This window comes from Calonectris borealis, chromosome W (genome assembly GCF_964195595.1).
Source record: "Calonectris borealis chromosome W, bCalBor7.hap1.2, whole genome shotgun sequence".
Taxonomy (NCBI): domain Eukaryota; kingdom Metazoa; phylum Chordata; class Aves; order Procellariiformes; family Procellariidae; genus Calonectris; species Calonectris borealis.
The window spans coordinates 55653140-55667832 of NC_134351.1; the positions used below are offsets into that span (position 1 = coordinate 55653140).

General features: G+C 39.5%; 1 protein-coding gene across 6 annotated transcripts in view; it reads left to right on the top strand.

Moving 5' to 3' along the window:
• The window catches only part of LOC142074854 (transportin-1-like), a 64412-nt gene that overhangs the window by 31767 nt on the left and 17952 nt on the right, over positions 1-14693 (top strand). For all 6 annotated transcript variants that reach the window (XR_012670727.1, XR_012670726.1, XM_075135762.1 and 3 more), the window contains exons 9-14: positions 2699-2817; positions 6701-6761; positions 7433-7604; positions 9371-9523; positions 12706-12931; positions 13901-14072. Coding sequence is in view for 4 of the 6 variants with exons in the window: in XM_075135762.1 (XP_074991863.1) it covers positions 2699-2817; positions 6701-6761; positions 7433-7604; positions 9371-9523; positions 12706-12931; positions 13901-14072 (903 nt within the window). In the remaining 2 variants the exon portion in view is untranslated. The remainder of the gene's footprint in view (positions 1-2698; positions 2818-6700; positions 6762-7432; positions 7605-9370; positions 9524-12705; positions 12932-13900; positions 14073-14693) is intronic.

A 14693-nucleotide genomic window follows, 5' to 3' on the forward strand; every position in this document is an offset into this window, starting at 1 on the left:
ATACATATTGGTATGTGCAAATGTAATACCCCAGAACTGACTATTGCTCAACATTCAAATGAGTCTGGTTTTGCCCCTTTGAAGTTTGAATACCTTCAAGCTGAATGCTGCTGATGGTGGCTGCTCTAACTGAAGGAAGTCTTAAAAAGAGAGAAACTTGTATCCATGTGATGGGGGTTTTTTTATGCTTATGGAGAATCACTTTTAAAGTAGTTAAGAATATTAATGATCCAGTAGTGATTCTAAGATAGAAGGTCTTGGCCAGCATCATGCTTTTGAAGCAGACAGGTTTAGTATTAACTTTCTTGCCAAGTTCCTGGAGCATACAGGAATGGTTGAGTTTTGGATTTCAGTGGGTTTTTTGAGCATGTCCTTCCAGGTGAGCAGAAGCAGATGTGTATTTTTTTGTGGTGTGGGGTTTTTTGTTGTTTGTGTGTGTGTGGTTTTTTTGTTTTGTTTTTTTTTTCTCCTTCCTTTGTCTGAAAACATGACAACAGGATGTGTCAGGAGTAGACTGACCTAACAGATTTCAGTTATTAGATTGCACTTCTATGTTCATAGAGCATATTTAGCCAAACACATGGCTCCTAAGATCTTTCTCAGTAGAAGTCCTAACTTTTTATTATACAATGCATAATGAGATTACTTGTAATGAATGAATAGTGTATTGATGTTATGAAGTTATAACACAGAAACTCAGCTTGTTGCTGAAGTCATAAGATTGTGTACATCCTGTTGCTTTCTTCAGATAAAGACATCTGTTACTGCTCAAAGGATGTATTCTTAATGCTTTGTGCATCACGCTATTCTTTTTTTGATGGTTTGACATAACAAGACTAACACAACTCTTACAGAGTACACAAACCAGTTCTGAATAATCTTCCTATACTATTTTGTAATTTATTGTTATGAAGCAACTATTTCCATTGCCTAAAGTCAGTAGAAATTTATAGCTTATCATTAAAAGTACTTATTAAAATTTGGCATGATAATATTAAAAAAAAGTCTTCGAATACTCTTCCCACACTTTACTTTGTTACTAGTATCACTGTTCTTACTATGGGGGCCTACAGGAAAGATGGGGAGGGACTCTTTATCAGGGAGTGTAGTGATAGGACATGGGGTAATGGTTTTAAACTGAAAGAGGGTAGATTTAGATTAGATATTAGGAAGAAATTCTTCACTATGAGGGCGGTGGAACAGGTTGCCCAGAGTAGTTGTGGATGCCCCATCCCTGGAAGTGTTCAAGGTCAGGTTGGATGGGGCTTTGAGCAACCTGGTGTAGTGGAAGGTGTCCCTGCCCATGGCAGGGGGATTGGAACTAGATGATCTTTAAGGTCCCTTCCAACCCAAACCATTCTATGATTCTATGATTTCCAGGCTGTGTATATGGCTATCTTATACCACTGAGTGTAAGTAGCCTTATCAATCTACTGCTATCTAACTTTATGGCGCATATACTATAATACATAGAGGAAATGACAGTGTGAGGAGCACCTTCAAACAGAGATTACTTTTTGTCATTCTGTTTTTGTCTTTGTGACAAATAACTGGATACAACAAAATAATGGATTTTTAAGCCCTCTGGGGAAAAATGCCAAATCACTTCAGGTGCATTAATGAAGCCTTGCTTGCAATGGGTAGGACATTTTTCAACTTTTCCAAGCTGTAATCTGTTGACAACTCAGAATAGAGCAGTATTTCTGTTACTGTGAGTTCTTAATCACAGTAGTGACCCTTTAGGAAACACTTGCAGTTTAGTGCAGTTCTGTAGGAAGGGGTGTGTTCGTGGCAAATCTTGCATCCCTGAAATGCATAAGGATAATATAGGTCACCCCATTCTATTTAATTTTGAGAATAAAATGGTATTCTGAAGAAGGATTTCTTTTTTCTCATTTTAAATCCATGTGTGAGGAAAGGTAGCTGCATGGACTTCCATGAGGCTTCTAAAATGAGTGGAAGAACCAACTGTTTCAGAAATAAGGGCTGGCATGGAAGAATGCAGTAATTACTATTTTGGAAGTTGCAAGTATCTTCCCCAAATTGTTTTGGCACTTGTGTATAAGAAACTGATGTAGCCGTGGTATACTTAGGCTTTCTGTTTATGCAGGTATTTGATTATTTTTTTTGTTTAGGGGGGATTAAATTTTAACAGCAAGCTTAAAGATTTGATACTGAATCTCTGAATTACCATTCATGCTAGAAAAAAGTGAGACTTTTTTTCCCTGTTATGGGTTCTACTTAATTGCATCCTGTCAGATAATCAAGATTTGAAAGGGAAGCTTTTTTTTATGGTACTGGATATAAAAAGTATTTCCGTCTTACTAAGTGTATAGTTGTACCTTTTTATTCAAAAGGGCAAAGGGGGGGTGTGGTAAAATAATTAAAAAAAAAAAATACAACTCAGGAAATTGCTGTTTATTATCTTGGGTCTCTGTCTATAGTTTCTTGGTAATAATGTTCTCATTTAAGCAGTGAAGAAACTTAGAATCTGAATCATCTAGCATTAAGAAATAAGTCTCTTGGCTTATTCTCACCATAGCCTTAAGTAGTCTCTTATATCTGTTTCTTCCCCTTGCCCCAAAGAAACAAAATTACTCTGGTAGCATAGTCTGTTTTTGCAAACACACTTTGCAATGTTGATAGCTTCTTCTGGGCACTTAAAACTTATACAAGTAATTTTTTTTATATTGTGTAGTATATGCTTCAAAGGACCCAGGACCAAGATGAAAATGTGGCTTTGGAGGCTTGCGAATTTTGGCTGACTTTGGCTGAACAGCCAATTTGTAAAGATGTATTATGTCGGCATCTTACTAAGTAAGTATTAAGAATTACAACTCCTAGTTATTTTGAAATAGTCATCTTTAAACTTCAGTTGACTTGTTCCTGGTTACTCTTATAGAGACTGTATCTAGCTTGCTGTATGCTATAGGAGGAGTTTCCTATAGCTAGTTCTTGTGCAAATTAAAAATGGCTGTAGTACAGAGGTCACTGAAAAGACTTCTGAGGATTTCAGACTCAGCTCCAGAAGCAACCTAAACTGTGTCACTGGTGCTTTACCTCGAACTTAACAGCCTGTTAAGCATCAGATGGATGCAAAGGTATACTAATGTGCACTTAAGCTTAAACAAACATCTCCACATGACATTACCTGTAATATCTGGTGTACCATGAACACGTTGTCTTGACAACTGCTATTGTGAGCATCTCTGTGCAGTGCTTCTATGTGCATAGTCATGCCAAGGGTTCCCCATCTTTATGAAGAACATAACAAAATGACAAGATCATTTAGATTTAGGAATCAATTTCATATCAATTGCCACTGCAATTTAAACTTGAAGAAAACGTGTATAATGTGTTTTTTTATGCTTCTTCAGACTGACAGTAGTTTTTTACATTTCAAAAACTTTTTTTTGTAAGTTTCAAAAAGTTATCCTAAGCCTTAAAATGTAGATCCTTGACTGAATGGGAATGAATATCCATATTTGAAATTTAAACATCTGCATGTCTGCAACAGTGCTCATAACTTTTTTCCAGACTAATCTGAAGACTTTTGCAATAGGAAACGAATTCTTCAGTGTTCCCAGTAAATGGAGACTGTGTTTTTGACATATGCATGGAAGGTTTTTGAAAATACTAGAGCAGTTCTGTCTGTGATTCTGTTCTTCCAGTCAAGAAGTTGAGAGAAGAGATGCATTCTTTTCAGCAAATAACAACCATTTTAGATGTAAAGCAATTTAAAAACAAAAAAAAAAAGGGGTGGGTGTCAAAATTTCAGTTTTCATAAGCAATTAGAAAGCAGAGAATTGAGATTAAAACACCTACTGTAGCAGTACAGGAATAGGAGTTGAAAACAGGAGAACCAATGTTATGAGAAATGATTTTTAAGTTTTAAAATGTTTTTACTTAAGTCCTACTCTTATAGCTCAAAAGAATGATAGCACAGTTCTTGATTCTACCTACCCCCTTCCCAACACACATATTAATAGTAGTCACCTTCTCAGTATAAAACTTAAACCTCTTCTGGCCTACTTGAACATTGACATTGCAACAGCTTCATCCTCGGTTGTGGTGTTTTAAGAAGCTTTTAAATTTCTAGAAAAACAGATAAGAGTAACATTACATATCTCTCGTATTTCAATGTCATATTTGTTGAAAGCAACTTGTTTGTTGGCGAGTACTTTTTGACTAGGGAGCTATATAAATTTGCCGATACTTGATGATAATCTTAATTTTTTTTATATTAGATTAAGTGGGACAAGATCTTCTAAAAACCTGTTTGTTTAATATCTTGTTCCATTTTGCTCCTGTAGGCTTTCTTATAAAATACACAGCTCCTGCGTAGTTCATGAAGTATGCTGCAGAAATGCCAATGAATGGGTCTTAATCCGAATACTTACCTTCTGAACTTTTAATGAAAGAATAGTAACGTGCCATTGAGATGCATGAATATTATTGCTGGCCTGAGTACCTTCAGAAACAATACTCCTCAGCTGCAGAATATACAGGGATTGAGTCTGTCACTGGTGCTGGGTCAGTCCATGATGATTTCAGTATTAGCTTGATTTGGCTTGTAATACATATTTTTATTTTTATGGATTTATTTTTGCAGTGAATGTGTTTTTATGTGAAGTATTTGACTTCCCCCCCCCCCCCCCCAGTACTTTTTTTTTTGCCATATTTTCAGTACTGTTGGAGTCCCATGGCCATAACTAGTTTAATAACTAAGTAAAGTTCTAATATAGACTAATGACTTGACTAATGTCAAGATCTCTGCAATGTTGGGGACTTGTCTTAAGGGGTGATACTTGAAGTAATTACAAAAGGATAGGAGGACTTAATGTAGTTAGACTTCCATCCTTAAGAGTAGTGAGGTAGAGTCTTCGGTCACAGGTAAATAAAGTGACAAATACTGTTTGTGAGAGCCAACTTAATAACTTGTTTATCAAGCATATTTTGGGAGTTTGAATTCTTACTGAAAAGCTTTAGACTTAGTTTCTGAAAGGTGCTTCAGAATAAATTTCATCATGTGGAAGAACATCCTGTTTTTAAAGTGTGAAACTCAGTTGTGCCATCTGGCTACCTCTAGTTAGAAATTAACACTTTTTCAGATTACAAAGTATTGATGAACCTCATGAAATGGAGTATGGTTAAGGTACTAGCTTTGTTATCAGGCTAAGTTTTTGTTTGGTTTTTGTTTGTTTTGTTGTTGCTTGGGGGGGGTGGTTACAACAAAAATTATGGCCCAGGTAACTGAAAACCAGCTTGCTTTATTTATGTGTTATTTTGACATAGAATCATAGAATATCTCGAGTTGGAAGGGTACTATAAGGATCATCGAGTCCAACTCCCTGCTCCTCGCAGGACTGCCTAACACTAAACCATATGACTAAGAGCATCATCCAGACTCTCCTTGAACTCTGACAGGCTTGGTGCTGTGACCACTTCCCTGGGGAGCCTGTTCCAGTGACTGACCACCCTCTCAGTGAAGAACCTTTTCCTAATGTCCAATCTGAACTTCCCCTGACGCAGCTTCATTCCATTTCCTCGTGTCCTATCGCTGGTCACCAGAGAGAGGAGATCAGCACCTCCCCCTCCGCTGCCCCCCTTGAGGAAGTTGTAGACTGTGATGAGGTCCCCCCTCAGCCTTCTCTTCTCCAAGCTGAACAAGCCAAGTGACCTCAGCTGCTCCTCATAAGCCTTGCCCTCAAGACCTTCCACCATCTTGGTCGCCCTCCTCTGGACACACTCCAATAGTTTGATGTCCTTCTTATATTGAGGCACCCAAAACACTGCACACAGGACTCGAGGTGGGGCCACACCAGTGCAGTGCAGAGTGGGACAATCACCTCCCTCGACCGGCTAGCTATGCTGTGCTTGATGCACCCCAGGACATGGTTGGCCCTTTTGGCTGCCAGGGCACACTGCTGACTCATATTCAACTCGCCATCAACCCAAACCCCCGGATCTCTTTCCGCGGGGCTGCTCTCCAGCCTCTTGTCCCCCAATTTGTACGTATAGCCAGGATTACCCCGTCCCAGGTGGAGAATCCGGCACTTGCTCTTGTTAAATTTCATATGGTTGGTGATTGCCCAGCTCTCTAGTCTATCCAGATCTCTCTGTAAGGCCTCTCTACCCTCGAGGGAGGCCACAGCTCCTCCTAGTTTAGTATCGTCGGCAAACTTGCTCAATGTACATTCGATTCCTGCATCCAGTTCATTTATAAAAACATTAAAGACCACTGGCCCTAAATTTGAGCCCTGGGGACCCCACTGGTGACTGGCCGCCAGCCTGATGTAACCCCATTTACTATAACTCTTTGAGCCCGACCTGTCAGCCAATTGCTCACCCATCATATTAGGGACTTGTCTAGCTATATGCTGGACATTTTGTCCAGAAGGATACTGCGAGAGACAGTATCGAAAGCTTTGCTAAAATCCAAAAAACCCCCACATCTACTGGCTTCCCTTGGTCAACTAGATGGGTGACCTTGTCATAAAAGGTAATTAAGTTGGTTAAGCAGGACTTTCCCCTCGTGAACCCGTGCTGGCTATGACCAATGACTGCATTGTCTCTCGAGTGTTTTTCAATGACTCCCAGAATGACCTTCTCCATAATTTTACCAGGCACTGAAGTGAGACTGACAGGCCGATAATTACCAGGGTCTTCCTTCTTGACATGTATCAATATTTCTTTGTAGACTGATACCTGTGCTGGTAAATGGTATGAAATATTCAGAGATCGATATTATTCTGTTGAAGGTAAGCATTGATTTCTTTTATACTCAGTAAGAATATCTGGTTAGCTTCTGACTTGTAAATCAGAATGATTGAGCTGGTAGGCCAGATCTGGTCTGCCATTTGTTCAACGGAGATTTAGCTTTCTGGGGCAAGGTGTGCTGTTCCAAAAACTAAATGTGACTGCTGCTGTGTTTGTTGGAAAATAATCTGTGGGCTTTCCTGCTTTGCCCCTGTCCCCTCCCACTCAACTTTGGCAGAGCTGGGATACTTTTACCTATGAATTACTACAGCAATGCAGCCTAAAAAAATGTTCAGAATTAATTCTAATGCCCTTCTAGCTTGAACTACACAGCTTTTTCCATCACAACATTTTAGAATGTGTCTGTGTACTAGAATTTCTCTATCTCTTCTTCCTTCTAATTCATTCCCATCAAGAGTAATTTCTTAACAAGAAGGGTACTTTGTGCTTTTGTGTGAGCTTACCTCTCTTGCTTCTATTTTCCTGTCATTTTTCCGGTAAATACTGTAGCAGAATGCAGGAACAATGGCATTTTTAGTTAGCTGGGCAGCACAAGTGGGATGTGAATCTTTCATATGCTTATAAAATCTTGAACTAAAATTTACACTACATTCTTAACTTCCTTGAGCAATATAGTTGCACTAGTTTATCTGATAAAACATTTTGACGACAGGGGGATGTTGAAGAAGATGAAGCTATTCCAGATAGTGAACAGGACATAAGACCTCGTTTTCATCGTTCACGGACAGTAGCTCAGCAACATGAAGAAGATGGTATTGAAGATGATGATGATGATGACGATGATCTTGATGATGATGATGATACTATTTCTGACTGGAATTTAAGTATGTCAAAGTAATGTGTAAAATGTTTTAAAATATAGCTACTTGCATAATACAAGAACCACAGTAAAAAGAGGAGTTTGTGTATAGGAATACTGAGGCTTTGCTTTTGAATAGAAAAAGAACTATCTGCTGATATAGTTGGTGGTTGGGGCAGAGGGGGAGTCTTTCAGGTGACATTTTGACTATGTAACTGTATTGACAAAAGCTAGCCATCTGTAAGCTTATTTCTTATATCAAATATGGCTGGTAGAGCTGCAAATATCTACTGGATGCAATTCAACAGAAGCTTTGGATTTTGAATTTTAATTCTATAAGATAATACAAATCATGGATCACCTGTTTACTTTATTAAAAAAAAAAAAGTCTTTCTTCAGTCTTCTCTCTAAATCTGGTTTGTGTGTTTGATTCCCTCCCCCCCCCCATTTGAACATGCTACTACTGACAGCCATTACCAGTAGTTCAGATGTAGTACAGTAGTACAGATGAATGTACCTTGAAGCTTATGGATCAAACAACTTTAAGACATATCTAAACTTTTAAAATTATTATTATTATTTTAGAAGAAAATAAGCACAAATATGCTTGCTTTTGTAAAGTATCTTTTTTTATAGTTTTAAATTCATAATGCTGTTCTTGTAGTTGTTTTTGTGTGTAGAGATTACAGAATTAAATACATATTTCCTGAAAAACATAGCTGAAATGATAGAGGGCGCCCTGTGGTCCACAGTTTTGGTTAAGATGGTGAGGAAGCCAAAGCTGACTAAGAGTGAGAACAGAACCGTTAAGAAATCTGTTTTGATGTATGTCATCTGGACTTGAGAGAATTTGGATTATCTGAAATTCAGAATTGTGTGCCCTATTTCTTAATCCAGTGTTCTATACTTGACTTACAATTTGAACAGAGAAGAAACATCAGCACAGCCTGACGATTAGCAGCATTGCTTACTAATGAGACCTGGTAACTAAATATGAGAGCCTGCCTCAGAAAGCTGAAACAGTCTTAGCTGAAAGCAGCAGGTGCTAGTCTTGGGGAGTCTGTGTTATTTATTATTGCTTTGCAGTGGAGATCTACTCTGAGTTGACGGCTCATGTTTTGTTTTATTTAAACCTGTTGGACATCATCTAGGAGCAGAGCAGAAAAAGTTTTGTATTTATTATCTATTCTATTAGTTGCTTTTGTGTGCTAAAAATATGAGATTAAAAACTTTCCAACAAATTTCGAGGTGATATTCTTTGTATTGGTGCATCACAGAATTAGGAGTAAGATATAAAAGCTCAGAGCAGAGGCCAGTGAATTTCTTTCAGTCTCTAGAGATTGATGGTTTTGTGTGGTGGTGTTTTTTTGGTGTTGTTTTTTTTGTTTGTTTGTCTGGTTTTTTTGGCTTTTTTTTTTTTTTTTTTTTTTTTTTTTACTTTGAGACATGGATCATGTTTGAATCAATTGCTAATATTTTTTGGCTATTTCTCCTTAGTTTCTTTCTTCTTAGTGTATATAATGTTGCAATATAATGGTGTGGTTCCTGTCAGTGAGTGTTTTAGTATCCACAGTGTATAAGTCCTTTTAGTGGCTATAAAAATGCTGCAAAATTGGCTTTCTAAGAGCTATGGCTTTGTAACAGACCACAGTGGATCCCTATGTATTGTAATGAAATGGAAGTATCTTTCCTCCTAATGCCCTGGCAGCTCAAAGTTAAAATGAGGATTATATTGTCTAACTACAACTGCTTGTACAATAAGCAGAGATTAACACTGTTAATTCCCCTCAGGGAAATGTTCTGCTGCTGCTCTAGATGTCCTGGCTAATGTATTTCGTGATGAACTTCTGCCACACATCTTGCCCCTTTTGAAGGAATTGCTCTTCCATCCTGAATGGGTAGTTAAAGAATCTGGTATCCTTGTTCTTGGAGCAATTGCTGAAGGTAAGGCAACAGTGCATATCAGGTTGCTGAATTTTTGATTGGTTCTAAAGCAGCTCTGTGATTCCTTCTAGGTGAATTTACTTGTGCAAACAAGTATACATCCTTAGCTGATTTGGTTTTAGTGATTAATCTCTACATCTACTAATTGGTGACTGCAGTTATTTGTTTAATTTTTCATTTTCAAATCTATGCATGTTTCGGAGGCTAAATAACTTAGATAATTTCTTTTATTCCTCCCTTTCTTAACTCTGCAGCATATATTTATTGGTCTATCATGAAGTACTACCTTGATTTGATACAAGAGGAATATTTAATAAATTTGAGCCTTACGTTTCATTCAGTGTTTTCAGAAATGGAGAAGACCGGTCCTGTGACTTCAGTGCCCTGAGCTGCTTTTTCATAGAAGATTATCATAGAATCATTAAGGTTGGAAAAGACCTCTAAGATCATTGAGTCCAACCATCAACCCAACACCACCATGCCCACTACACCATGTCCCTAAGCGCCTCATCTACACGTCTCTTAAATACTTCCAGGGATGGTGACTCCACCACTTCCCTGGGCATCCTGTTCCAAGGCCTGACCACTCTTTCAGTAAAGAAATTTCTCCTAATGTCCAATCTAAACCTCCCTTGGCGCAACTTGAGGCCATTTCCTCTTGTCCTATCGCTAGTTACTTGGGAGAAGAGACCAACACCCACCTCGCTACAACCTCCTTTCAGGTAGTTGTAGAGCGCGATGAGGTCTCCCCTCAGCCTCCTCTTCTCCAGGCTAAACAACCCCAGATCCCTCAGCCGCTCCTCATAAGGCTTGTGCTCCAGGCCCTTCACCAGCTTCGTTGCCCTCCTCTGGACACGCTCCAGCACCTCCATGTCCTTCTTGTAGTGAGGGGCCCAAAACTGAACACAGGATTCGAGGTGCGGCCTCACCAGTGCTGAGTACAGGGGCACGATCACCTCCCTGCTCCTGCTGGCCACACTATTTCTGATACAGGCCAGGAGGCCATTGGCTGCCTTGGCCACCTGGGCACGCTGCTGGCTCAGTACCCTCGGGTGGATCCCATCTGGCCCCATAGACTTGTGAGCGTCCAGGTGGCATAGCAGGTCGTTAACTGCTTCCTCTTGGATTATGGGGGGTTTATCCTGCTTGCTGTCCCTGTCTTCCAGCTCAGGGGGCTGAGTACCCTGAGGATAACTGCTCTGACTATTAAAGACTGAGGCAAAGAAGGCGTTGAGTACCTCAGCCTTTTCCTCGTCCTTGGTGGCAACGTTCCCCCCCGCATCCAATAGAGGATGGAGATTCTCCTTGGCTCTCCTTTTGTCATTAGTATACTTGTAAAAGCATTTTTTGTTGTCTCTCACGACAGTGGCCAGGTTGAGTTCTAGCCGGGCTTTTGCCTTTCTAATTTCCTCTCTGCACGACCTAACGCGATCCCTGTACTCTTCTTGAGTTGCCTACCCCTTCTTCCACAAGCGATAAACTCTCCTTTTTTTCCTGAGTCCCAGCCAGAGCTCCCCGTTCAGCCAGGCCGGTCGCCTTCCCCGCCCGTTCTTCTTGCGGCACATGGGGACAGCCTGCTCCTGCGCCTTTAAGACTTCCTTCTTGAAGAACGTCCAGCCTTCCTGGACCCCTTTGCCCTTCAGGACTGTCTCCCAAGGGACCCTCTCGACCAGTGTCCTGAGCAGGCCAAAGTCCGCCCTCCGGAAGTCCATGGTAGCGGTTTTGCTGGCCCCCCTCTTTACTTCACCAAGTATTGAAAATTCTCCCATTTCATGGTCGCTAAGCCCAAGCCAGACTCTGACCACCACATCTCCCACCAGTCCTTCTCTGTTTGTGAACAGGAGATGGTTCTCCAATTGTGGATGGTTCTCCAATTTAAATGTGATAACTTCCATTTCTCTGTATTTACTCACAGGCTTGGCTTTTTGCCTGTATTTCCAGTATCTCTGTCCATTTTGCAAACTGAAGGAATGTGTTTGGGTCCGTGCCTGGATTATCTATCTCTTCGCACAGTGCCTAGTGAACATACTTTTTCTTTGTTGCTAGAAAACTTTTTTGTTAGTTTTGATTTCAAGTCAAGCAAGGTAAAAAGTTAGTTCTTCTGGCAAATCTCAGTGTATTACTGCCCTTGCTGACTTGAAGTGTATAGCTTTTATTGCTGGTCAGTATTTGTGTGATATTAGGAGAAAACAAGAAGAAAATTAAATTTCTTAAGGAATCCTTTTTAATGATATGATGATTTGTTATCAAGGCCTAATCTTTCTCTACTTGTTGTCTTGGTCACTCTGAGTAGACTGGCATAAGACTTCCAAGCTTTATAAATGTGCTGGTTTTGGCTGGGGTACAGTTAATTTTCTTCACAGTAGCTTGCATGGGGCTATGTTTTGGATTTGTGCTGGAAACAGTGTTGATAATACAGGGATGTTTTAGCTACTGCTGAGCAGTGCTTACACAGACTCAAGGCCTTTTCTGCTTCTCGCCCCACCCCACCAGCAAGGAGGCTGGGGGTGCACAAGAAGTTGGGAGGGGGCACAGCCGGGACAGCTGACCCCAACTGATCAAAGGGATATTCCACACCGTATGAAATTGTGCTCAGCATATAAAGCTGGGGGAAGAAGAAGGAAGGGGGGGATGTTCGGAGTGATGGCGTTTTGTCTTCCCAAGGAACCGTTACGCGTGATGGAGCCCTGCTTTCCTGGAGATGGCTGAACACCTGCCTGCCGATGGGAAGGAGTGAATGAATTCCCTGTTTTGCTTTGCTTGCGTGCGTGGCTTTTGCTTTCCCTATTGAACTGTCTTTATCTCAACCCATGAGTTTTCTCACTTTTACTCTTCTGATTCCCATCCCACTGGAGGGGGAGTGAGTGAGCGGCTGTGTGGGGCTTAGTTGCCGTCTGGGGTTAAACCATGACAATAAACTAATGTTCTTGCTATACTACATTTAATAAAGCAGAATTTCTGGGGTTTGGGGAAGCACTGAAGTAGAAATGTAAATTTGATTGGGGATTTTAATTATTGTTTATGGTGAGGACTTAACATAAATTAGGTAGGCTTGCTTTGTGTATTGTTAAAATGTATTACTACATGATAGAGGATGAAAATATGTCTATTCTAGGAAGAAATGTAATAGAACTTTTTGTTTTCTAATTCTTGTACTGTAATAGCTATATTTTTCCTTCTAGGTTGCATGCAGGGTATGATTCCATATCTTCCTGAGCTGATCCCTCACCTTATTCAGTGCCTCTCTAACAAAAAGGCTCTTGTGCGCTCCATTACATGCTGGACTCTTAGTCGCTATGCACACTGGGTAGTTAGTCAACCCCCAGACACATACTTGAAGCCTTTAATGACTGAGTTGCTAAAGCGTATTCTGGATAGCAACAAGAGAGTACAAGAAGCTGCCTGCAGGTGAGCCAAAGCTTAAACAAAAAGCACTGTCCGTGACACTGCTTTTTCATGGGAAACTATTTTAATGCCTTTATCGATGAATGCACGACTCCGTTTCTAACTCTTAATGTATTTTATTCTTTTTCTTTTGAATTGGAGTAGGTTCAGCTGCTTCTGAAGTAGTCACAAATTACTCTGAGTTGTAATAAAATGAAAAAAGTTAATTTGTATTTCTCTTGTCCAGTTTGTTTTCAGAGTATATGAATCACTGAACTAAACAATCTATTGCAGTAAAAGAAATTATCTGTATTGTGACACCTGTTTATTTTCAATATTTGAAGTTTCATTGACCAGAAATCTGGCTTTTATATGTCTATGAACAAGGTCAATACTGATGACAAAGGAAAACTATCCTATCATTGCATTAGTGATGCTGTTTATATTTAGTTCAGGATTACCAAAACATTTGGGTTACAGTTATATCAAGGGATATTCCCTTTCTCTTGAAAGGAGATCCTTGGAGGTAAGATTCCCTTCTCCCCCTTGTCTGCTGATATTTAAAAAAAAAAAAAAAAAAAATTATGAACACACCATTAATGGAATGGGTACACCTCTTGTGCAGGAAGGTCAGTAAATAAAGCTTTTACGTGTCAGTTTGCGTGGGGCAGGAGTGTACACAGCAGACTGTCAAGAAAGTTTCTTCATAAAGCAGAATTAGATCTGTAACATGTATACATAACAGGTTTTACAGGAATATTTTTAAATTTTGCTCATCGCAATGTAAGAGTTGAATCTTTTTGTTCAACCAAAATACATTGAGTTTATCTCAGTAATACCATTTTGAAAACATACCTTGGATGAATTTGAGGACTAAATACAGTTCTACGTTTAAACAGAAATGGGTAGTGTGGAGCGTTTTGGGGTGGTCTTGTTTTGTTTTTTTTCCAAGATACTGACTGACCTGTTTGGGGTGGGTTTTTTGTCATTCAGTGCCTTTGCTACTCTAGAAGAGGAGGCTTGTACAGAGCTTGTTCCTTATCTTGCGTATATACTTGACACTTTGGTCTTCGCATTTAGTAAATACCAGCATAAAAACCTGCTCATTCTTTATGATGCTATAGGAACTCTAGCAGATTCTGTAGGACATCATCTAAATAAACCAGTGAGTATACCTTATGTTCTGTAGAAGCACTTGTCACATATTGAAAAACTGGTTCAGTGGTTTCTGTAGTGCGCTTTACATGTTATAAAACAGAAATGCTGACCTTTCTGTGTAGGCTTCAATAATAATAAATATTGACATGTAAAATACATAGACTGCATGTAACTTTCCCACTACGCAAATAATCCCTATTTTGAATAAACAAGTGTGTGTGTGGTGGTGGCTTGTGAAATGTGCTTCTCGTTATCGTGACTTTTTTCTCATTCTCGGAATTTTTCAGCTCAGAGGAGATGCATATATCAATATAGATATGAAATGGGACTTTAAAGAAATTGGTGTAATGTGTGTGCTAATTTCTAATGATGAGGGTTTTTTGTTTGTTTTGGTAACCACTTTCAGTTTAGCTAGGCTGCTATGTGTGTCTTTCCAATGTATTGGAGCACATCATCATTAGAAATTGCTTTATCAGAGAGTGGGACAGATGTGCATTTTATATCTAAAAACCACAGAATCCTTTGGACAAAGCACAGATAACACACAGGCAAATAGTGGTTTTTTTGTAGTGTGCATATGTTCATTAATAGGATATGCATATGTCACATGTGCATCTTATGATGGCTA